At 38.1% G+C, this 25,873-nt stretch overlaps 2 protein-coding genes across 3 annotated transcripts in view; both read right to left on the bottom strand.

Moving 5' to 3' along the window:
- Positions 1 to 10,023, bottom strand: part of gatad2ab (GATA zinc finger domain containing 2Ab) — a 33,821-nt gene extending 23,798 nt beyond the window's left edge. The window contains exon 1 of one of the 2 annotated variants that reach the window (XM_084722891.1): positions 9,867 to 10,023. Coding sequence is in view for 1 of the 2 variants with exons in the window: in XM_084722890.1 (XP_084579016.1) it covers positions 9,579 to 9,580 (2 nt within the window). In the remaining variant the exon portion in view is untranslated. Of the gene's footprint in view, positions 1 to 9,578; positions 9,719 to 9,866 lie in introns of those variants that run through there. The other variant, XM_084722890.1, reaches the window with a different exon arrangement.
- Positions 10,024 to 13,541: 3,518 nt separating this feature from the next.
- On the bottom strand, positions 13,542 to 24,513 carry LOC146323774 (MAU2 chromatid cohesion factor homolog). The gene is made up of 18 exons (XM_084722889.1): positions 24,241 to 24,513; positions 23,841 to 23,924; positions 22,819 to 22,914; positions 22,487 to 22,581; positions 21,977 to 22,004; positions 21,624 to 21,779; positions 21,255 to 21,401; positions 19,876 to 19,966; positions 19,635 to 19,738; positions 19,384 to 19,461; positions 18,940 to 19,005; positions 18,716 to 18,799; positions 18,147 to 18,196; positions 17,942 to 18,019; positions 17,733 to 17,844; positions 16,169 to 16,259; positions 15,836 to 15,963; positions 13,542 to 14,826 (listed from the first exon to the last, which is right to left on the bottom strand). Exons 1-18 carry the CDS (start codon positions 24,472 to 24,474, stop codon positions 14,752 to 14,754), a joined length of 1,797 nt encoding a protein of 598 aa, XP_084579015.1. The 5' UTR covers positions 24,475 to 24,513; the 3' UTR covers positions 13,542 to 14,751.
- Positions 24,514 to 25,873: the final 1,360 nt, after the last annotated feature.

Below are 25,873 nucleotides of genomic sequence, written 5' to 3'. Positions count from 1 at the left end.
TCATAAGGCTCAAAGCAGTAAAACTAACATTTTATCAAAATGAAAGCATTTAAGGACTAAATAAGACAAATTATTTCAAGTGGTTTTAAGGTTAACAGGTACAAATTTATGCCAGCCTGGTTGGGATGCATCCTTCATCTCCAGCTTGAAGGTGCATTACCACCACCAACTGTCACTCTCACCTCACATGGAAATGTGACAACAAGCCCCGCTGCCCAAATCAGTGTGGCCTTGTGAGGCAGCTGGATTCACTAGATCACAAGGTAATCACACAAGATCATATGAGATGATGAAAATAGTATTGCCAAACCTCCACCAGTGGACACATTTTTGCTGTCACACCTATATACAGTCATATCGCCCAACCCTTTTCTGAAACTACAGGCCAACGAGTACAGCAAGCAGTATATTTTAAAAAAACTAAAAACACAAAACACACAACAGAGAGTGAAGTCAGTGTGTTCAGTCTGTAGACAAATACTCATCATCATGATGATCAATGCCTACCAACTGCTAATCACTTTACAAATTAAACCGTCTTCCTACTTAGCATCACAACGGGCATGAACATTTGACCACTGGGTTGCACCTGTTTAAAGTGTCAAAGATTGGTATACCTACTGGGTGGATAGTCACATTCACGAGACAAATGATGAGTCTATGAGACAAGGATTAAAGTGAATTAATGGCATAAGTTGAGGTGGTTTTTCATGGCCACAACAAACATCATCTTTGGGTGTGGTCCTAAGTATTGTTCTTTGCACTTCTTACCACACCCAACAGGGATGTCAAGACAGTGACATCATTGCTGGGTATTGAACCTCGGTACTTTTTTAGTACCCACTGGACTGTGTCTTAAGCCCCCATAATCAAAAAGTTTTCATGTTCCCTGATTTTCTCCAAAGATTTGGTCAGATTCTTCATCCTGTTTACTTGTGCTGTGACAAGTCTTGGCAATGTTTACAGGTGGGAAGAACATTGAATAAAGTACAAAATGGTATTGGAGGCTGAGGTGCTTTGATATGTGAAGGCACTCTCATTAATTTGGTTTTGACTTAATCTAAAACTGCATATAAACATTGTCATGACAAAGGTACAGGCTAGTTTGTTTTCTAGCCATGAGCTGGTGCCCGAATGTAAATGTAACCTGGATAGGTGCTACTTTAAGCTGAACCTCAAACTGTGCATCATCATCCTTCAAATTTTATTTTCCATCCCACATGCATGTGCTCATAAACAAAATGTGTCATTTTTTAAATGATTATCTGCCAAAAGTCTGATTCTTTTCTAACACCAACCATCTGTAGACTTGAAGGGTAGATGCAGAAAGTTAGTTTGCTCTTTAGTGAAGAACAGCAGTTGTCAATCTGAATTCACTCAGCTGCAATGGAGTCCAGTTTACATACAAGCATCTAGAATTATCTAGGAAAACTTCTGATACCACCTCAGCCCTAAACCACTCTTTCATGAAGCTGTAGGCGTGTATTGCACTGAGCATGTAATTTACATACTTTGGACAGTTGTGTTCCGATGCAGCCACCATAGAACAACTATAAGGTTGTTCATTTTATCATCTTTTTAATGTGCTATGTGTTGCAACTGCATTAATACAATAATGGCGACCAAGCTGTCAAGACTGATTAGCATTGTATCTATTCTGGAAGCAACTTCCACTCCATTAGTGGAGCGTAGTAGTAAACACAGGTATAGATGCTGATATTTTTATGCATTGGCCCCTGGGCCACCAACCCCAATTTGGTGGCCAAAAGTACATTTTTGGTGGCCCAAATGTAAAACTGTAAAAACAATACAGACAGGTAATTTAACTGCCACTTATATTGTCCAATTTTCCCATGAATCTTGATATAGTGTTTCCTTAAGACATTGTTTCCAGTGAAATATTAGCTTGACTTCTCTGCTGGTTGAGAAAATTAGCAGTAAAAAAGGCAGTACATTATGTCCTTAGTTGTCATAATGTGGCCACTTAAACTGCTACTTCCATTCACTCCTTAATTGTTTTTCCCTAATCTGCCTTTGGTGTTTCTGTTTCTTCTGTAAGGATCAAGTTAGTTAGTTTGAGTAGGCTTAGTAAACTTCAGTACAGACTTCAGTAACTCCAATATTTGGGTAACTAGCCAGTAAAAAACAGTGTTCATGGTTCCCATAGAATAGTGAACTAAAAAGATAAAGGAATCAGGATGTGTGTGCAACTTGTAATGTTGTGTTGCTGAGAATACTTGGTGGCCATGGGCCATAAGGTCACTTGGACATGGTTAATGTCAAACCACTGTTTCTTGCAGGCATTAAAACTAACTCAAACATTGCATCAGAAGAAAGTTCATGTTTTCTATTTCTTTTACACAACTGTGTATGAAAAGACTGCACAACTCTGATAGAAAAAGAAAAGGGTCAAATAGTAAGTGTGCAAGATAAACTAAACAGAACCTCAAAATGAATTAATTGCTCAGTAGTCATTTCACTGTGGTTATTTTATTAAAGTAGAAAATGCATCAGACTAAAACAAAACTCAGCAGTCAAACAACACCAGGCCAGCTGCCACCGGTGTGTTTTCTACTACTGTAGATGCTCGCCAACCACAAAAATAGCTGATTAAAAATGTATTCCCATTCCTTAAAAAAATAGTGAAATGCATTCATAGGGGTCTTTCTCAAATGCTGTGTGTCAGCTAAACAGCTGCCTGCTTGCCTCTGTCTGACCAGCCACATGTTTAAATTTTGGGCACTGGTTACATTTATTTCTGTTGCCAAATAAATTTACTCATATTTTCAGCACTGACCAACACTTGTTACTGTGATAGTGAGAAACCAACTGTTGACTTGGATCGTGATAATGTGAAGGCACTGAGCATTTTTGCTCCCAAGTGCCGACCCACATGACCAGTATTACCTGAAATGGCATCTGATCTGACTGACGGCTAATTGCATGTTTACAGGTTATGGAATAAACATTTCTAAAGTTGTTTTTTCAGTCTGCCTGTAACAATTGCTTCCTCTGTGTGGTCACTGCTGACATGGCAACTCACGAACTCTCAGTTCAGCAAACAGGCAGACCAGCAACTTGGATACATGCAGCATCAAGGCATGTGTCCAAGAGGGGACAAACTGCCTGCCTGACTCCCTGCCACATGGCTATTTTGTGCAATTCTGTGTTTATCAGTTTGCTGTCATGCCTGACCTAAAAATTATCAAAACAAGGGTTAACTACACTGCTTAACTACTTGGAAGTTTGGGCCCAATGGTTAATTACCCAATTTATCAACAGCAGAGTCAACTGTCTCTCTAATTGAAAGCGTACAGCAGTATTGGACACGTAACAATTTTGTAAAATCACAGCTGCGTCAGGACCACATGTAGAATCAGGTGAAATTTATAGCATCACCTTAGATGAAAAATGGTAAAAATTTGATTTGACTGATTGTCTTCTACCACACCACACTTCATAGGGAAAAATTACCTGATTATCATTCCTGAAGGTCATGGTCATTCCCACTGCCCCATCTCTGTTGGATGAGTCCATTATCAGACTCATATGCAAGTCTTTGGCAGTAAAAGACTTACAAAATTGAATTTTGGTCTTTGTATATAAGGCATGCAAAAGTCTCCCCAGAATCCCTGGGTGTGATGGTACAGCATCATTATTAAATGTTTATAAGAAATACTCTAGGCGCCCAATTATTGTTCTTACTGTATCCAAATAAGATTAAATGACTGAATGTTTGGGGCCTTAAACAATACTTGAAAAATGAAAGGTGACAGTAAAGGGCTGTAGTTCTTTGGCAGAGAAAAGCATCTTTCACTGGAATTCTGGTAGTAACAATGGATTCCAATGTTCAAATAAACTTTTCCAGCTTCTACTGCACTTCTCCTTTACTCATCTTTCTCAAGGACACTATCAGTAGTAGCAGCATGTTTAGTCTTGTTTACTTCACACTAATTTGTGAATTTATAGTGCCTGTACAGCTATGCAGAACAATCACCCACCAACAAATACATTTTTTACAATTCATTTAGGGGGCAGTTAACTGCTGATAAGTTAACCACTGGGAATATTTTTGACTGGTTATGCATGTCTGCCTATAGGTTCATTTGCATGTACACACACTCCACTAACGACTTTGCTAGCCAGCAGTCTGAGATAAAAATTTAAGCTCAGTTTGGGAACATTTCTTCCAGAAAGACAACAAAGTCCAAGGTAAGTTATGTGATGCTGCTCTTCAGTTTAGTAGTTGTAAGCACTACACTGTACCACATAAAAAACAACCACCCGGCTGCCATGTCCGAGGATGGCTCACAGCCAAAGATCACGTTGCTGCTAGCTGGGGTAAGAAAAGTGTGATGCACACCACTCTAAGGCTTTCACCCAGTTTGTGTGACGCACGATTGAAAACAATATGATGGATTCAAAGAGCTAGTTCAGTACCTCAAGCCTGAGTATGCCTTTGAAAGCTCCTGTGAAGTGTGTACACACACTGATTAACATTTGGAAGAGAAGGAGAATGAGCTAAAATTCAACCTAGCCAGGGCAGACAAGGTAGGCCTGACTACCAACTACAGGACAGCTCTCACAAACAAAAGCTGCATCACAACTACCTGTCACTTCATCAGAAGTCGTGCAGCTCAAATCCAGTGTGCTCCTCACTCAGACTGGTAAACAGGTGGCCACTGACTGAAGGAATACATTGACATTAAAATATAATACCCAACTCATCAGTCCATATACAGTATGCACCTCTAACTGTCTAAGACAGGTTGGTCACACTGTTAACACATGTGCTTGAATCAATATGGAGTCCAACAGGGTAAACAAGAAACAGCCAGTCAAACATTGGAGGATTCCTCTCCACCAGCTTCAAGAATTGCCCCAGGCCTTTGGGTGGGAACCTGTGACCAATATGACTACTTCTGTCTTATGTCATCTGATGCAACAAACAGGGAAGCTGACCGAACAACAGGCAGTTCTCACATGAAAACATTTAGATCTTAACAATACTATGTAGATTAGCTACGTTTAAACAATACTATATCAAATTTTATTTTATGACTGACTATCTATGATAACTTATGAATGGGCACGCCCATTCATATCTGCCTTAACTCCTTAATATGCTATGGTGCTCTATGCTCTCAGTATACAGGACTGTCTGTCCCCGGAGTAAAATACAAGTCAGCTAGCTGCAGGGCCTTCACCTATCATGCCCCCCGCTTCTGGAATAATCTGCCTGGTGTCATCCGACAGTCTGGCTCTGTTGAGGTCTAACAATCCAAAAGTAAATCTCACCTTTTCACCTCAACTTTCAGTCAATTGCTTATTATTGGATTACTCCAGACTAGGGTTGCACAACTAATCGCAATATTATCAAAATTGAAATATGAAAGCCAGAAAAAGTTAAAAAGGGAAAAAACAGCATTATAATGAAGTACTGTAGTGTTGCATAGATATCCTGGCCTAAATATTTTGTTCTCCAGATGAAAAAATGTTTGGTAAGGACCCAGACAAATATCACATCATCATGATTTTAATAGTTATTCTTTTCAGTAAAAATGAAAATTATAATGCAAAAAGATCCTTCTCCCTAATCATATTGTATGTCAATAAAAATTTCAGTCAAAATAATCAAAATTACTTTTTTACCATATCATGCAACCCTACCTTGTACCTGTCACACCTAGTACTTTCGTTCACATTTGTCCTGCGTACTGTACATTTTCTGAAAACTACTACATCTCTCTGATACCTTGCTTTTGTCCCACAAGCAAATGAGCATCTAAGCAATGTGTGCTTATGCATCTTTCCTCCCTATTTTCTTCTTGTCCTCTACTTTCACTCAGGTTTCTCTGTGTCAGACCATCAGTTGTCCTGGGACCTCTCTCTTCTCTCCACTGGCTGTCAGTGCTTCATTCCAGGTGTTTTGGATCTGGATCTTCGTCCTCCAGGAGACTCAGCCTCTCCTCTTGTGTCTCTTTCCCTTGTGTGCATGTTGTTCCTGTCTCTCTCTGTTCATTTACTTTCTACTTAACTATGGTGTGCCTCAGCTTTGCCTCTTGTGTGTGTGTTTGTGTAGTCTGCACTCTTTTCGAGTCTCCATGATGGAGCTGAGGTTGTGTAGCTTAAATCTATTTTGTGGCTCCTGGAAGTTGCTTGTCATCCTAATTATCCATACTGTAATTTCATTATGCTGATATTCTGTACATGACCCCTCCGCCATTAGGTTTTTTTTTTTGTTTGTTTGTTTTTGTTTTGTTTTTTTTTGGGGGGGGGGGGGGGTCCTTATCCCAATTGAGGGTTTAAGGTCAGAGGATATGGTGTTCTGTATATTAAAAAAAAATTACTTGACTTGAAAGCTGGTAATTCAACAACTGTATAAGGTATATTTAAGGCTACCTAGCAAGCAGGATGTAACCCAACACAAAGCTACAACATGAACTACCCCTGCACGATAAGAGGACAATTTTCACTTTCACTTTTGTATCTTATTTGACAAATGACTACCACTCTCCGAACGGGCCTAAGAATCTTAAAGTTAGTCTTTTCCTGATTATATCACTAGTGGTTTACCTAAAGAACAATATGATTCTCTTGTCTTTCATTCACACTGACACTGTCTAGTTGGTCAGTTTTAGAGAGACTTCATTGCTTCACCAGCATTTACCTTTTCATAATGAGTGGGTTCACACTTGACCAGTCTCTAACGGCTGTGTTAACTGTGCCCTACAGTGAGCTACATCGATACTACAGTATTATGATAACACCACTGCCAGATGTAGATGATGGAAACTATAAGAGCTATGCCATACTACCCTGCAGAGAGTTATTACTAGTATTAGGTCTATATATAATTATTAATCATTAGAAGAGGTAAGAAACAAATAATGGGAATGTTACACTTCCCAAGGGAAGAAATACATCATGAGATGTGATGTCTCCATTTTGTTATCTCTCACATTCACAGATATTCCATGCCCACTGCTCAACATTAGGATTAAACTACATAACTTTTAACTCTGCACAACTGACAAAACACTTACGGCGTGATTAAATTCCTTAAGTAAGCACCTGCAAATACCAAAGACAAATATAACATAATAAACAATAACAATAATGAACAATGTATCTTCTACCCTATGACAAAAGCAAAAAAAAACAAACAAACAAACAAAAATAAAAAAAAACATAGTAGGTAATGGAAAAACAATGATATATATTTAAAAAGTTTCAGTCCTGATGCAGCAGAATTAGAGTGTATCTCAAGTCATGCCTGTCTGGTTACATCACTCTCAGGAGGGTTTTTCATAAGAGGCACCCCTCCTGAGGCAAATCCAAGGTCCATCATAAAATGCAAAGCGACATGTGTCCCCCATCACTAGCCAAGGGTGCCAACTATCTGCTTGCACTTGCTCAGAGAGGTAGGGATACACACACTGCTGTTAAGCTTAAATACACCTTGACAACAGGTGAATACAAAACTGACTAAGTGTCCACTCAAACAACATGACCCATGGATGACAGCTTGCTGTAAATGCAATGGACTGCCTAAAAATGCTGAGTAGTAATAATCATCATAAGATGTAATGATTCAAATATAATGTATATCATTGATTTTATAATTCGCAATCAAAAGCCAATGATTAATATCAAAGAAATTATTTCAAATACTTGACTTCAACAGGAAAACAAGGGCATAACTGCACTAATAGAGCACGGCCTTCAATGTGAGAATGAGACGCCTCATTAATATATTAAATAGTTATCTTTAACTTAGCTCTTTTCTTAATTGCTATTGTTTAGCAATGTCAAATTGATGCAAAACAGTGCCTTGACTGGTCATCTTCAATTTTGCCACCACATAGCATAACCAAGTGTGGATGCCACCGGGTATTATGCTAAATGAGAAAATTTAAGTGTACTGGGGTTTCACTGACAGTAAGAGTAAACAGTAAAACATTTTTGATGAATTAAACAAGATTATTAGTCAACTTGGTTGAGAATGAGCACAAACAATAACTTACACTATCGATTAATCTGTTGATTAAAATTCTTGATTAATCAATTAGTTGTTCAGTCTATAAAATGTAAGAAAATGGTGAAAAATGTTGATCACTGGTTCCCAAAGCCCAAATGTCCTCAAATGTCTTGTTTTGTCCACAACCCAAAGATACTCAGTTCACTATTAAGAACTAAAGAAACCATAAAATATTTACATTTGAGAAGCTAAAAATCAGAGTTTTTTTTTTTTTTAAAGTACTGAAGTAATTAACTGGTTATCAAAATAGTCTCATTAATGTAAAAGTTGATAAATAATCAGTTAATCAACTAATTGTTGCAGCTCTAGTCTTGGTGCATTTGCTTATGCTGCATATGTAACAGTCTGTCTGGTTGCACCGAAGGAAGGGCCCTTGTCCAGACAGGCGAAGATATACACACTGTTGTCAAGCTTAAACACACCTCAAAGACAGGTGGATACAAAACCGGCTTTAAATGTTCACTTAAACATGACCCATGGTTCATAGAATGATGTAGATGCAGTGAAATCTTAAACAAAATAATCTAAGACTGAACACTAACAGAGGCATTAAAGACTTAATTCCAACATATAGCTCATTAATCTCACAATTAACATCAAATGATTAACATCACAAGAATGCCTTCAAATACTTCACTTCAACGGGGAAATAAATGGTATAGTAATTACAGAGCATGCTCTTAGACCTGAGAATAAGATATCTCATTACATACATTAAGTGGTGATGTGTTACAGAAACATTCATAATCTGACTCAAACACAAAGTGTGTGTTTCGTTGTATACAGTCTGTCGTAGGTGATGGCTACTAACCCGTCGTGGACAGAGAGACACACACCCAGACGGAGGCACCACCGTCCACCATTACGCCTCCATAAAAAGGCTTTTCACGGTTGAGCTAATCTGACAAAGTTCTGAGATCAATGGCTCATAAACCCATAATCATACCCATCCACGGCTAAGAACAACAGTCGTCTTAGCAATAACCGATGGCAATACTGCTTATGATGTTCATAAACTTTAGTGACCCAACTTTGCCCAAAAAGAAAAGCTACCTATTTCCAACTAACCCATCAACAACAACAAGCTATCTCATGCTAACGTTAACTTGGCTTGCCAACAACAACCTGTCCATCTGTCCGGCCACAAAACCAGTGGCTAACTAACGCGAGCTAACAGTCAATTGTGGTCATCAGCGGTTACGGAGATTTTAAGAAAAGTCTCCGTACACTGGAGCAGGTACACCTTTAAATATGATGATGCAGATTATCATATTTAGCTTGGATGTCTGTACGCGTCCAAATAGCGATACACGACAGACAATGAAACCGACCCCATCTCAGTGAGCTGCTAGTGTTAAGAGGCTAGCTAGCGAGCTAAGTTAGCCTGCTAACGCTAACTCCCTGGACACTCGCCTGCCCAGACAGACAGTCGCTAAATTTATTCACAAATAATCAAGCGTTAATTACATACAGAAACAGACAATTCTGAGTCAGAGTTTTGTAGCTTCATTGCAAGTAAATAGAAAGAATAACTTACATTATATCTCACTATTGGAGCATCCCAATACAAGTTTGCCGGGGAAGTTTAGTTTTAATATTCCTCGACTTTTCGAGGCGGTTTGTCCGTGCTCGGTAGGTGTATGCGTGTAGCAGAGCGACACACAAACTGTTACCTTGCACGTTAGCTGAGATCAAGCTATGCTAGCTAGCTTAACTTACGTTAGCTGAGCTAACACCGACAGAGAAACTTCCCTTGGTCGTCATAATTTAATTGAAAATTAAAATATCGGATTAGTTAATATGATAATGAAATGCGTGAACTTACGAAGTCTAGGAGGAGCCTGACCGAGTTCCCCCGCGATTTTCAGATGTTTGATGTCAGTATTTAGCTGGCTTCGGTGTAAAAATCCCGGGGATCCCCTCTCTTCTGTCCGCTGCCACTCCGGTTGCCAGATAATGTAATGAGCCACCACAGGCGGCGTCATGCTGCGTTCATACACACCTCGGAAATGTTAAGTTTCCAACTGATGAGATAGAAGGAAATGCTGCGTTCAGAGCTACTCGATATAAGTACTGTAGATGTAGGGAAAGTAAAAATAAGTTCATGTGAATCTAAACTCATGCATCAATCAAATTTAAATAAACAAATAAACAAACACCACAAAATTATGATATGATAATCTATTATTGTTCTCACTGAACAAACTTGTGTTTCAATTATGTGTTTTCTTGTCACAGAAACTTCACAGTTCCTCTGCTTAAGTGTACTTAGCCTACTCCAAGAACATCAAATAATAAATTCAAATAGTTAACCACTTTTTACTGAACAATAACTACATTTACCATTTTTAAAAAATCATGTATGCATTTTACCCTTGCATACTACAATTGGTGCATCATAGTCAGGATTGGGTCAGATAACTTTGAAACATAGTGAGTTACTGAATACAAATTACATGGAAATTTTTGTAATTAGTAACACAATCCATTAGCCTGGGTCCAAATATTTGAATCTGCCTACTCCAGTGAGTTGGCTGTTTCTGTGAATATGGAAATGAAGCGTAACGAGTTGACAGTTTGGTCTGATATCAGGCTAGTAACCCATTACATTACAAACAAAATGTAATCTAACCTAAATACTTTAGGATTCCCTTAAACTGAAAATAGTGAACCTTATAGTGAAAAAATGGACAGCCACAAAAATCTGAGTGCCGCAAATATTTTTTTTCTCTTTGTCTTTTTTCTCTCTTTCAGAAATCCACCACAAAGTGGAGCAGTCGTCTAAGAAAGCCTGTATGTTTGATGCACTTTTCGTGAGTGAGAGAAATAAAATTTCATAAGTTTCATAATTGTAAAATTGTCATATTTTAAAGATGTAATTTCAAGTATAATCAAGTAAATCATTTTGGATGTAACTATAATCCAATTACATATTTTTTCTAATTTAATCTGGGTTGATTATAGGTGCTTATTTTTGCAAACTGATTATGTAATTTTGAGTACATGTAATCTATTACTACTTTACCCTGATTATAGTCCATATGTTCCTGATTGTTTGTGTTTCAGAGCAATTGCTTTCATCGCAAAACTCACATATTTCATTTCATACTTACCATGGTAGTACATTATGTCATATGTGTGCCCCGTCTTGGTGTGTATGTACATTTCACATACAGTATTTTATTTGTCTTGGAGCTCATGTGACTGTGTTTCTGTGTGCAAGCATGCATATGCGCACACGCCTTTTTTACTCAGCTACTTTGGACGCAAAACAGTACTTTGACTAATCATCTTCAATTTCACCACTACATACAACAAGTGAAGATACCATCAGGTATTATAATGAATCTGAATATATATAAGGGTACAGAGGCTTCAATGACATGAGGAGTAAATAAAGTTTTTGATCAATGAGTCATGATTCATTGATCAAAACCTTTTTATTTACTTATGCTTTCAGTAAAATCCCTGTTTGATCTGGTGCATCTGCTTATGCTGGATATTTAACAGTTCAATAACCCTGCATTAGATGGGATAACAGTTGAGGAAGAACAGAACTATTGGTTGCAGAGTGGACATTACAGTGGATCTGGCCCACTACCATCCCCTCAGGGCCTTCCTGTGACCACAGAGGACCCTGTAACAGCTCCAGGATCAACAGACACAGGAGTTCCAACATTTTGCTGTAACAGTCCAGTGCCAAACCTCTGTCCAATTTGGAGATACACCACTGTCCTCAGGGTGTACCTGGTCAACCTGCTCCTGAAGCATACCCAGAGACAAGTGCATCATGTGAAATATCTGTGCTACACAACTGATATGGCCACAACTTGAAATCTGGAGCTGGAATTCCTGTGGTTATCTTCACTAACTGGCCCCTCCCTTTGTTTCCTGGCTAATTGCAGACCAGCCTTAATAATAATCACCTCTGAGTCCCAGTTATTCACCTGCAGACAAGCAATAATGGTGCAGAAGATCAGGACATCCTCAGTCACAATATGGAGTAAGTGTTGTCAGGTTTATTTCTTTTCAAGCTGCTCTATGGGACCCAGACATCCTTGCCACTGGCATAGCTTGCCACTGGTTCATAGTCAGCCCAAATTCTGGGTCTTGCTTTGTATCTGTGCAGTGTTAACACCAGAGGACACATAAAAGCTTGAGTGTAGAGTTAGTTCACTGCACCACACAGGACTCAAATAGCCTGTTAAATGTACTTCAGAGTGGTGCAAATGAATGTTTACATTGTGAGAATGGAGCAACCCTAATCATGGTCTTGGTCCTATAGGACAAGACAATGAAAAAGACATGAACTAGTATATGGATTAACAGATCATGCAGACAAAGAGACTAAATCGATAGCTTCTGGCATCATATTCAATCTGACTATTAACTGGGGTTTACTGAGAAAAGGGATGCAACTTAGGCGAAGAGAATTTTTCTAGTTAATAAGTTTGTCAGCACAATTCTACAGCAACATGGTCACCAGACAGATACCCACTGAATTCAACTCCATAGGAGAGCCTTAGACTAATCTCAGTACTTCCCTGGAGTATACTTGACATTTGATGCAAAACCTTACTATATAGCGTATAAAAACTTTGCCCTTTGGCTGTTTTTTTTTTTTTTTTTGAGCTGTTTAAAGAATACTACCTTGTAAAACTGGTGAGTAGTTTATCTCTATTGCTAGTTTTGCCTTTTGATTGATTTATCAGTGTTTACTATAAAATATTTATCTGTTAAAGTAAAAAAAAAAAAAAGTTAAAAAAAATGGTATCAGTTACCATCAACACTTCAAACCACAAAAAAGTCTTTCCCATCCACCATCTCTACTGCAGTTCCACTTTTTGTAGTGCTACTTAATACTACTACAATTCTGTAAACTAACTTGTTAAACAGTTTTTTAATACAATCACATTAAACATTCAATTTAAAAAGCATTAGATGATCAAGTTGATCAACCACAGAAAAATCAGTTATGTAATTGCTTTGGTTTAACATTCTAGCCATGCAGACGCTTATATTGTAGAGAACTTTAAATGTTTTCTTCTGTCAGTGCTCATTTGTTTTTAGTAAAAGTATATAATGTAAAATATACAGTATTTAGTCCAAATAATTTGAATGTATGCACGTTCTGTCTTGAAGAAAAGACTAACACTACAAATACATGCATGTAAACACATTTGAAAACTCCAGAAAACCAGCACCACCTAGAGGCCACTTAAAGAAGATACTCATCACCAACTCTGGTGCTCTTTACTAAGTACTGCAGCAATTAGTAAATAACCCCTGAATATCATACAGCCACCAGTTTTCACTCTGTTTCCTTCCCATTGTTTTGCAGTTTCTACAACTTCAGCAAGTCATCAGCACTATGACCCAGTTTGGCTCCACTAAACATGATTATTAAGCAATCATGTGTCTAATGCACTGAGGCACTGAGGCAGCTTAAAAACAAACACCACTCAATCCAGTGAATAATGTTTGCAATCTGATCAGTAAATTACAAAATTTCAATTGTATTTTATTGGAAAATTATTGAAAACAATGTAAGCATTAAAAACATAGGCATTGGATAGAATATGGCTAGTACTCAAGCTTAAACTGTGTCCTTACAGAGTGCCTTAAATACCAAGCATTGAGATTTCTACATAGGATAGCTAAAAATACATATCACACTTTACTAAATTGACTTTATAAAATGTCACTGTACAATAAAGGTTCAACAAGTGGCAAGTCTATACAAACATACTGTAAAGAAACCATTTAGTAGATCTATCAAGAGAAATTAAAATATAACAAAATAAAATAAATTCACGTTTTGAATATCAGAAGATTACTGTAAGCTCCAAAAGTCTTGATTTCTAAAGGGTATATGGCAACCCTCATTGCCACCAAATGATATAAAATTCAGAAGTATTTCAACATTGCTCGTTAATGCAGACCCAACAGAGGCATATCCTGGTCCATAGAGGAACTGCACACAGTCCCAATTCAATGTACACTGCCAATTTATATCATGAAACATTTAACTGATTACTGTGTGAAAATATATTACAAGTTGTCTCTATTTATTCTAAAATGGATTTTGTGCAAAAATTATCTACCAAGAATTTATTGTTAGCATCCCAGGTGAGAAACTAGTGTACAGGGAGTCCACATCAGTAACTTCCATGCATGGAAAAAAAAGAAAAGAAAGAAAAACAGAATCCATACCAAAGAAAAGGCAAGGTGTAAAATATTTACCAACAGTTACAAAAATATCAACATGAATAAATTAATTTCCTCTACATTTCTTTACTGTCCCCCTATCTACCCCCTTGTTTTTCCAACAAATGGAAAAGAAACCAGGCAAACGTAAAGAAGGCTTCTCTATTTCTGAGGCAGAGAAGCACTTTTTAACGTTGCTATGTGTCCTTCGCTACTCTAATAAAGAGTCCAGCCCCATCCTTTTGTCCCGTAAGCATCCGTGCCATGAGAGTGAAAAATACATGTACAACAGTAGTAATTGCTTTACAACAATTAAACATGTGATAGCAGACAATCAGGAAGCAATTCTGAGAAGCAAATAAAGTGAAGGCCTGAACTCTGTGACCTGTTAAAGTCCTCTCAAATCTCAGCTACAGTGGTCTGATAGCAGGTCGTTATGCATCAATCTGTTGCTTGCAATAATGTATCAGCTACCGTCATATGCAATTCAAACAGGAGGTTTCTCATAGCAGGCTTGCAAGGCTGGTGGTCGGGCCATTCTGGGCTTGAATCTGGACAGGAGGAGGTCCATCAGTCCACTGGAAACAGACAGAGAAACAAGTGTAAAGATATACATCCAAAATAGAACTTGAGTCAAATGTGATAACACTTGGCAAGGAATGAAATATAAAATTAAAGGAGGGATATTTCACATCCTAGTGTTCAAAAATGAATACGGCAGTCCAAATAGTGATTTGGAGCCATGGTTGGTATATTAAATAGTTAGAAGCCCTATTACATATACAATCTATGGTTAGAGCAAGTTGCTCCCCCTGTTGCCTCCTCCACACTCAAAGCTCAGGCAGGTTTGCTGCAGCCTGCAGGGACACAACTTACAGGAGTGCAAGAGGAATGCAACATTTTACTTTTCTAATGACATGCGACACTGAGTTGTACACCGTAAGTTAATCAGCTGTTTATACTGTCAATTGTCTGTTTTTTTTTTGTTTTTTTTTAAGTTATGTTTTTTTGGGGGCTTTTCTTGCCTTTAATTGATAGGATAGCCGAAGAGTAGACAGGAAAGGGGGGTGAAGAGAGGGGATGACACGCAGCAAAGGGCCATAGGCGGGAATCGAACTAGCGGCCGCTGCAGAGGACTGACAGCCTCCATACATGGAGCGACGCTCTACCAACTGAGCTTAACAGCCACCCCTGTCAATTGTCTGTTGACGTAAAGCTAAGACCATTATCCTGAAAGCAAAAGCCCACTGCTCTGAAAATACAGACTGGAGTTGGCATTTAATGACAGTCCACATTACTGCGTGCCAGACTCAATTAACATATTGCCTATTGCATATTCCGATTATTAATAATTTGTAACGACTTATAAACAAACACTAAATCATCTGGTGAACATTAAGTATTCATTTTTTCATTCCACACCAGAATGGAAAGGAGAACATTCTGGCTGTAGCACTATTGTTGGAGAAGCCGTTTTTTCAACTTAACATGTTTCCTTAATCTCTGATGACATATTATAGTCATTTTATGATTTTAGTACAGTAATTATTGTACATATTGATGACCACACTCATTGGTTTCACATACACTGATGAGGTTATGCTCAGGGAGGCTACAGGCAGCAATGTGGTCCTGCAGGAGCTGCTGGGAGAAGTTCTGGTGCATCTGGGCTGCTTCATGGGCATCCATAGTGTTCCCAAGGGCCTTGTTCAAGTCTGCAAGCACAACATACGGTCAAAATCTCCCCTCAGCCACAACACTTGTTTCTTGATAACAGACTTTGTGCATCAATGTGATGGGAAAGTGAAATATTCTCTCTATGGAAGTGTGCAAAGCCAGAGCGTTCATTAAAAGTGTTAACAAGTAACAAATCTAAGAATATGTTGTTTCACCATGTTCAGAGAAAAGCTCATTATGTACCTTTCAACAGTGCTGAAGACCAGAGCTGAACAGACATGTCAGGGATCTTGCTGGCCAGCTGCATGGCAGGTACTACCATGTTGTTACTTTCCTAGAAAAGAAAACAAAACGGGTGGAAACCATCAGCCGACATTCCTTAATACTGCAAAACAATAATACTAAAAGATGGAGGCTACAGCTAGCTCTAAACAAACATTGGTCGAACGGTGAAATACGACATGTAAATGTATGTGACAGAAGACAGAAATATTCTCATTAATGTTGGAAAGGAAGTGCAGGAACTCAATTAGTGCAGGGGATCTTGACACAGAGCCAGCCAGATTAGCCGGACCACAAATGGCCAAGGAAGAGAGTTGGGACAACAGCTATGTTGTCAGCCCACTTTGATTCTGCTCCAGCCAGCATCCTCCTCCTTAAACCACTCACATAACAAATGCAGATGCAGCAGTATCTAACAAGTTTGGATGGAGGTAACTTTACTGCAGACAGTAAGCTAGCATTAGTTAGCCACACATGCTAATGCTTGCAGCGTAGGTTTGAGTAGATTAAAAACAAAGATTCCCCAGACATGTGGTCTTGTGTTTCACATTTTTGAATGATTACATAAAAGACACCAACATTAAGCCTAACGAAACACAGTGTATGTCTCTTCTTACGACCCCTGCACACTGTTTCATGATATAGAGAAATGCAAAGCTTGACAGACCCGCAACTCCCTAGTCACAATTCGTACAGGAGGGGCTTAGCAAAGGGTCAACTGATGCCTCAAATTACAGGTCACAGTTGTGGCTACTCTGGTCAGTTAGGGAGGAGCACTTGACCATTAGCAGCACATTATTATGCTTTGGTACATGGGAGTTGACAAGTTACTGGGAATTATTCATTCAATATTTAAAATATTCTGATAGTATCTCACAATGTTCCTCTATTAGCTGATGTTGCATCTCTACCTAGTAGCTTCACAGAAGTCTAAACGGTGGGGTGAGTTCTGGCCCCAAATAATGGTACCCATGCTTTGCTGATGCACAACAGCCTCAAATGTGAGATCTGAACATTTTTGATGAGTCAGCTCTCCTCAGCTGGCTTCATTCATTGCAGCTGTGCCTTTTTTTTTTTTTTACTTTGAACATGCCACAATAATAAAAAGCTGATTTATGTGTAATATGAATTCACAAACTGATGCCTCAGAAACCACATGTGATTATTTGTAGGAGCTAACAAGTAAGTATATGGGGCCTGGATACGAAGAAAACTTGTCAAGTTCATTAAAATTCATTCAAAACTAACAGGTTTTGTAAAAAAAAAAAAAAAAAAAAAAAAAAAAAGTTCATATTCTGTGTATAAATCGATTCATAAGTAAAGCCCTGGCTGGTCATGGCACATCAAAGGAGTGAACAGGAACAGACTGGATACATGTTCTTCTTATCTTGATTCAATTATAACAGATTAACAGATTCCGGTGACCTAGCTATTCTTACACGTGTATAAATGTACATAAACAGCATAATAAGAAAATCAAATCTTGCATGAACATGTGGCACATTTGTCATGTGTTTAGTCTTACTCTGTGGTTGCCCAGCACATAGAAGATGTGGCCCAGCAGAACCAGGGAGCATGCAGTCAGTCTGTTCAGATCCTCAGCATTAGACATCTTTAGGGTTTCCCTGAGGAAACGTCTGCAACCCAACAATATATACAGAGTACATAAATAAGTACAAGTACAGAAACTCTGGGAGTGTTTGCATGAAACAATTTTAGATTTATTTATCGTACTTGGCCTCATTATAGCGTCCTTGAAAGAAGGACAGGAGTCCCCTGATGTAGAAGGCTGCAGCACGGAGGCAGTGGGAGCTGAATCAACACAAAGACAATAGTTATATACTGAATAATCTGAATCAGCATTAACAATATGTATTGCATTATTAATGTATTATCCTGTGTTTTACACAAGTTGAAAAAAAAATCTTATGCCTCTTACCTTACTGGAAAGTTATGGTCTGGGTTTATTCTCTCTAGGAGGCTGTACAGCTGAGGACAAAATTAAAACAGGAAGTAGGTTTAAAAGTGCAACTATGAGTTTCTATTAAAACGGCTTTCTGTACTCATGTTTCGTTAATTTCAAAATAAAAGCATGCTTTACCCCAACATAACCATTGACTGTGTTCACAGAGGAAGATAAAATCACTTAAATTTGATTATCAAGTACAGTCCTGAGAGGGACATATTTAGTTTCAGTTAGTTATTTCTAAGCAACCTGTCAGGGCCCCCTGGTGGACAAACTGTGTAATGGCAACCCTGACTCTAAATTACAAACAAATATGTAGTATATTTGACTTTTCATGGAGCAATCTCTTGTCACTCAGTGACTCATGTACACACCAATACCAATACAGCTGCACTAAGGAAGTGACAATGCTGATATATTAATCAAGCTGTAAGAAGATAAAATCACAACAGAGTAATGCAATAAACCACTTCCAAAAAAGTCATTAGTATACTTCATGTCCTGTTTTTGGTTAAGATGTGAGCCGTTATTAGTCAACTGACCTCCTGGTGTCTGTTTCCTTCCCTTATGTAGACACTGGCCAAGTTGGTTACAATGTACGTCCACAGTTCCTGATGTGTTGTGAGCTGAAACACAACAATATGGACATGTTTGAGTCTAAAGGAGAGAGAAGCTGAAGCAGAAAGTTTAAGAAGAAGAATGAAAAATAAAAGATGATATTTGTGACAGTGTTCTACGAGAGGCAACGCAATCCCTATGTACTCACCCTCAGGGCTGTGGTAAACTGTGCCTCTGCATTATCCATACAGTTCACTGAGATACAGTAGAGACCCTGCGGTATGAAAAGAAAAGAGTATGAAGAATAGATTGACCAGTATAGACGTTTGTCATCAAAACAAGAATATAGTTCAAACATTTGGCTACTTTAGAATAACAGGTTTTGGAATATATAACTGCTGATTATTTCTCAAGGCATATGTCTGTGTTTTCGTGTGAAGCCTGTTAAGTTTTCATAATTTATCCTTTTTTTAAAACTGTATTTTACATTTATTTGGGGTTTGAAAGAGAGTTGAGCACTGTTTTGGACATTACAGGGAAACACAATTGTCGGTTTGTGACCACGTTCTGAAACTTTCTGTGTTCTTTGTCTTGGTTTTAGGACACCTGATTGCTCTCAGGAACACATGGTATTATGGTTGAAAATACTCACTAATAGTGTGTGAAGCTGAGCAGCGTGGTTGGTGAATAGCCTGGGAGATTGTTGGCACAGCTGACACACCTGTGATATCTGAAGAGACAGAGCAGAGAATCGGTGTTGACTTTCACAAGCATGACAAGTGGTTTTTGTGACATGCTAAAAAATAAAGCTCTAAAGGCTGCTGGACTTTGCTGGACAAACCACTGTTGCATATTAAAAACAACAAAACTCAAAAAATGACCACTGATACAGAAACAATGTACCTCCTGTAACGCAGTGGCCTTGTGCCCGGTCACAAGTCTACACATGATGATGTGCTCCAGTAGAATGACTTGAAAGGTAGAGAGGATGGGGCTGCAGTCCAACACTAAAATGTGGAAATAACTATTAAAATGCATACACAAGCAAGGGGTGCAAAGTGCTTTTTTTTCCCTCACATTGTACAGTTATTCATGATTTAAGTTTTGTTTTTCAAAAGACACAGGGATAAGCTGAATTACTCACTTTTTAGTTTCTCTAGTTGCATAAGAGCCTTGTCTGTGTACTTCTGGGCTTTCTCCAAATAGCCTGCTTGCATGGAGTGCATGACTGTCACCTGTGAAATGACAAGAAAGCGAACACATTTAAACAATGACTGTTTGCATTCACACAATATTCTGCTTTTTGCCCTAATTCTGAATGAGAGGAATATTCATTTTTATTATTAAGAATATTGTCTAAGGTTCCTGTTTACATGCAGCCATGTACAGTCCAATTATGGATGCTTCTGTGCGTCAAAATATGATTTTTCTTCCTCACTGGTGGCATACTTACTTGACTGTGCGAACACATCCTCACTCTTTTATTTATTTAATCACCTTCTTGAAAAGGTTGCTGTTGTGATATTTGCACATATCCAAAAACCTGTTGATATCCAAGTCTTTCATAATGTTTAGAAGTAGGTGTATTTCTCCTTTGTAACTCAGTCTTACAAACAGCTGGTTAATGGTTTGTTTATACCACAGAGCTAACTGTATAAAGGCAAGATACCATGTGGCACAAATGGCAGTTAAAAACCGAGATAACTATTCTGGATATGCTGAATACACATCCAAAAATATTGCCTAAAGCCAGAATAAGACTCTAATTCTGAATAAAAGTGGAGAATTACTGTGCAACACTGTGAACTAAGGCCCAATGATGTGCATGTTAAACAAACAAACAAACAAAAAAACATTGGGATAATCAAATCCCTGTAACACTGCAGTTACTACAAATAGCGTAATTATTAGATGTATCTAACAAGCAACTTAAATGAATAGCCAAATAATAACAAAACTAGCAGCGAGGCATGCTGTCTTGGTTCTCTCCTCTTCATCGCTCATAATACATTTTGGCTCAGGGGTGGAAAGTATTATTTTTTTTATTTCTAGGGCTCAAGGACTCAAAAGACAACTATCATCTCAGAGCTGGTCCAGTCCTGACACCAGACTATTGCACATCCTTTAAAATGGTTAATGATAACGATTAATAGAACTTTCATGTCACACGTTTCATTGCTCAGTAAATGTTTTCTGGAAACTAATCTGACACTCTGACATTTCCTGTTGTATGGCGGTATTTGACTACGTGACTTTAAGCCACTTGTGGACCACTATAAATTACTCTAAAATTAATCCAAAATGCATTTATTTTTGTCATGGAAATTAGATTTCAACATGTAGTTTGCACTCATCTTATTTCTGAGAAAAATTCAGATTAAGAATAAGAGGGAGGTTGGAGAATTCAGCAGTTTAGTGAAAATCTAATCACATTTAGTATTTTTGCCACCGAGACCACAGGTATGACCACAACCCACAAGGAGGGAAAAATTCACAATGGCAGAGAAAGAGAGGGGGCATTACCAAATAGACAAGGACACACATGTGTTCCTTGGGCAGCCAGTGGAAGAGGTCAGCTGGGTTGCTGGGCAGAATTTCATCATCGTGGAGTGTAGAAATGGTCTGGATGCACTGCTGCAGCTGCTTCAGACACGGCTTCACACTCTTCACCTGGGGAGAGATGGACACAACAATATATCCCATCTCAGCTTCATGTAGTCTGAGAAAACCAGACATGAAAACAGGTTTATCATCCGTAATCCCTTTATGAAATCTATGCATGCATGCATGCATGCTGATCAATAATTTTCCTGTGTGTTAATAAACTCTGTTTAAACCCCTATGAACAACTCTATCCCACTTTACTCAACTCTTCCAGACTGGTTTTCCTACCTGTCCAGCATCCAGGTAGTGTGTGACCTGAAGGACCAGGAAGAAGACCCTCAGGGACTCCTTCTGGATGGGATTTCCCTGCCAGTTTTCTACAATAGTTCCGCACAGTGTAAGCAGAGGATGCACTTCCCCAAGCTTCCTCTCCATTAGCAGCAACTAGAAGATGAAGTGAAAAACATCACCTCAGTCAAAATGTGATAGAATGTAAATTATGAATACAGCCCACAAAAAATTATGTTGATGAAGATGCAAAAAAACTATTTGTGCAGTGTTGGGAAATTATCACGATTTTATACTGCCATGGTGTAACAGCACAAATAGTATAACAAAGTAAAGCAGAACAGATGACTCACCATTCCTTTACTGAGGAGAAACAATGCCCTAAAAAGAAAAACACATTAAGTAAGGCTTACTCCTCATGAAGTTCTCACAATCAACAAATAGTTATAATGCTTTGTGCCTAAAATTAGCAAAGTAGCTAAAGTAACTTAGATTTAGGATATATGATTTGATAAATGCAAATAATGTGTCTTGTATTCTATGGCTCTCACACTTCTGTAGAGGGACAGTGTGAATGAGAAGTCAACAATTAAGAAAAGTTGTGGTCAACGGTTTCATAGTCCACTTCCTTTTATTTTACAGCCCTTAAAAGATGAAAAACCCTCCATAAACACATGCAAACTGAAGAAAGTGGATCAGTGAGCGTGTAACTTTAACTATTTGTAAATTACTTGTATTTGGTCTATAGATTTTGTTTTGAGCACCCCCAGATTAATAGTAATGTTTGGTAAAATTGTACATGTCCGATGTTGACTACTAAAACCCTTGCACATGTAATCAACAGAGGACTGGGCGACATGTACCTGGTATATTCTGACCCAACCACTCGGGCGTACTCCGCTCCAACCCCCAGGAGGTCACATGCTGACACCAAGTCTTTCTCCAGAGTATGAAGTTGCTGAAAGAAAACATTCCTTTTGTCACAGGAGACTCTTGTGCCATGTACACATGAAGTCTTGGCTAAGTCTAACTAAAACATACAAAGTGCAATTGTGAGTAAACAACACTCAGACTAACTGCCAGAATTTTATTAAGGTTGTAATTAATTCATTCTCAAATCAAACACCATTAGGCCTTCCTGTGAACCAATGTCACAGCTACAGGGAAACGTTCATACTACTATACAAATACATACCGCCAACTGGAACAACAATCTGCAATGCCAGTATGGTGTCTGTTGTGAAATCTGGATGGCCTTGCGCAGTAGGGGTTTTGCAGAGTCCACCAAGTTCTGAAAATTAATTAAAAATGATCAATATTAATAATAAATTTTAGTTGAGAAATGCAACTCAGTACATCTACTCAAGTTTTATAATTAAGTATAATTTTGAGGTACTTGTACTTTACTTGAGTATTTCTATTTTCAGCCATTTTTTCTTTGAGTCCACTACATCTCAGAGGGAAATATTGTACTTTTTCCTTGACAACATTTATCCAACAGCTTTAATTACTAGTTAGTAATTACTGATTAGTCCATCAATCAATTAGTCAACTAACAGAAATTTAATAGTTGACTACTTTTATAATCATTTAACTCACTTTTCATGTAAAAGCATTTAATGGAAGTATGTTCTCAAATGTGCGGGTTTACAGCTTTCCTTTTGATAATTTTAAGGTATTTGTAGTGATTTTGAGGTTTAAACAAAACATCAGTGCAAAGGTTTCACTTTGTACTATGGTTAACAATGAGGGCATTTCTCAGTATTTTCAAAATTATTACAAACCACACAATCAATTCATTAATGGAGAAAATAATCAGCAGATCAATCCATAATGAAAACAATTGATAGTTGCTGTTAAAAAAAAAAAAAAAAAAAATACTTCAACCAACAGCAGGTTAGTAATAGGTTAAGTATATGTTTCTGAATGTATTTGTACAGTTTAATTTAAAAAAAAAAAAAAAAAAATCCAACACAGGACTTTTAATTGAGTTTTGAGTATTTTCACAGTGAGATAATAGTACTTTTACTTCAGTGAAGGATAATTATTATTGCACAGCCTATGTTGCATGCACCACGACATGCACAACGTTTAATATCTTTTCAATTTCACTTTGAGATGAAAAGTGATGAATGTATGCAGCTAAGATAATGCAACTTCTGCCTCACGACAACAGCTACGTTTACGTTACTTCAACTGTAACTAAAATGAGCTTACCTGTTGGCAGAAGAGTTCTGACAAAATGCTGGCAGCTTCAAATTTGACATCTTCAAACTGAGGGACTTGCTGAGATATAAACCACTGCAAAACAAAAGAAACAACACGTTAGCAACTACATATAGTCGGTGTTTGCTATCTTTACAAACCAATAATAATCCCATACAGTGGCTTATTTGGCTAACGCTAGCATCTGAGAAAGAACGAAAGCGGTCGACTCGGGACGAATATCTAACAAAAGTGAAACAAATATTTTATTCCAACTTCTTGCCACATCTAGCCCTCCCGAATGAATAGCTATTTAAGGATTTCCGCCGTTCGTTGTTTTCACCGCCTGCGGCCTACACCCGTCCCCTTCTCCATTGCATCCCCGAGCTTTCCTACATCGACCGTCCCTTACCGCTTTCTCCAGGTGGCTGCGGGCCAGCTCACTGTTCTTGGTGTGGTGGTAGAGAACCGAGCCCAGCTGAAGATGTGTCCGGGCCTCAATCCTCTGTGGAGGCTTAAACTGAAACACTGCCTGTAGACAGTGCACGCAGAGTCTGATTTTGGGCGGACTGGAGGTTCGGAAATGTTCCGCAAAGCCGAGAAGGGCGAGGTACCAGCGCTCCGGGGCCTCTACGTTTGACGCCATTTTCCCCGACAACAACAAGTTTTTCAGCGCTCTGGCCAGACTCCCGGGTTGCCAGGTTCGGTCATGTACAACCCACAACCAAAGCGTCTAAATCCCACAACTCATCCCTTTTGTTTGCCTTTTTTCTTTTGAGTAAACATTTATGGTAATTATGTAAGACTAACAATTGTTACGCAGCTTATTAAAATTAAATGTTGTATCAGTAAGAGTAATTTAACATAAAAAATCTATTTATTCTTGTAAGGGTTTAATAAGGTTACATGCAAACCATACAATAAACTCAATATAACCTTTCAGCTGTAACCATATGGAGCACTAGGGTTTGCCTACAACATCAAAAGTATTTCTAAAGTGTTAATGTCCAGTCAGTTATTTCACAGTGAAAATAATTATTCTTGAAATCAGTTCTGCAACTAACCATTATTTTCACTGCTGAATAATCTTTTATTTTTATTTTATCAGTTAATTATTATTATCCTCACCAGACACAAGTTTAATCAACAATGAAAATAATGCCAGCATGGGTTAAATGCAGAGGCTGAATCTCACTGTATGTTGTATAATGTAAATGTATAAATTTATCTTTATCATTAATAATTTTATTTTATTAAATACTACTGGCTTCAAAAATGTATCAGCCACTTTACTAATGGTGAAAGCACAGTCTAATGGTTCACTTTGTTTCTGTCCCTGCTGAGATACACTAGAGCCCGACTCACTTCTGTCCACCAATTTGACTCTACAGTATCTATTATCTACAGTATCATTAATTGAACTTTCTCCACCTCTGGATCTGGTAGAGGGCATCTCTATTTGAATTGCCTGTGCTGAGGTTTCTTCCCAATTTCCTTGTGGGCTCAGGATATTAGGGAGTTTTCCTTGTCTTCTTAGAGAATTTATGCTGGGTCAGGAACCAATATTGATGTCAGATTAAATCTATGACACTATTTGATGTTGGACTGTACAAATAAATTGATCTTCCTTTGACTCTGCTTCTGGTGTGAGCTTTAGGTAAAGCTTAGAAATGGATATTTATACTAATGATGTAGCAGTGATGCTAGAGGATTTTTGTCAGACACATTCAGAGCTGTCCTGTTCATAGGGCTGTACTGCTAACATTCAACGGTTTTATTGAGGTTTTCAAATGAAGCCTTGAATGTCTGGAGAGCTAAGATTTTTCACTGCTTTTTTACTAACTTATTGACTTTGCAACACTCTTGAGTTACTGGAAATGTTTGGATCACATGAGTGGATAACAATCCTACTCAGCTAATTCTCCCAATAGTGTAATACTAATTATATTAACATCGCCTAATGGTTATCTGAAAATGTGCAGAAATATTAGATTTAAACAGAACGAGTAAACATGCAACAAGATGTGCAGCATTCAAATGTTGAT

Source organism: Lutjanus erythropterus, chromosome 7 (assembly GCF_056507025.1).
Source record: "Lutjanus erythropterus isolate fLutEry1 chromosome 7, fLutEry1.hap2, whole genome shotgun sequence".
NCBI classification, from domain to species: Eukaryota; Metazoa; Chordata; class Actinopteri; order Lutjaniformes; family Lutjanidae; genus Lutjanus; species Lutjanus erythropterus.
This window is presented reverse-complemented; position numbering and strand designations above follow the sequence as displayed.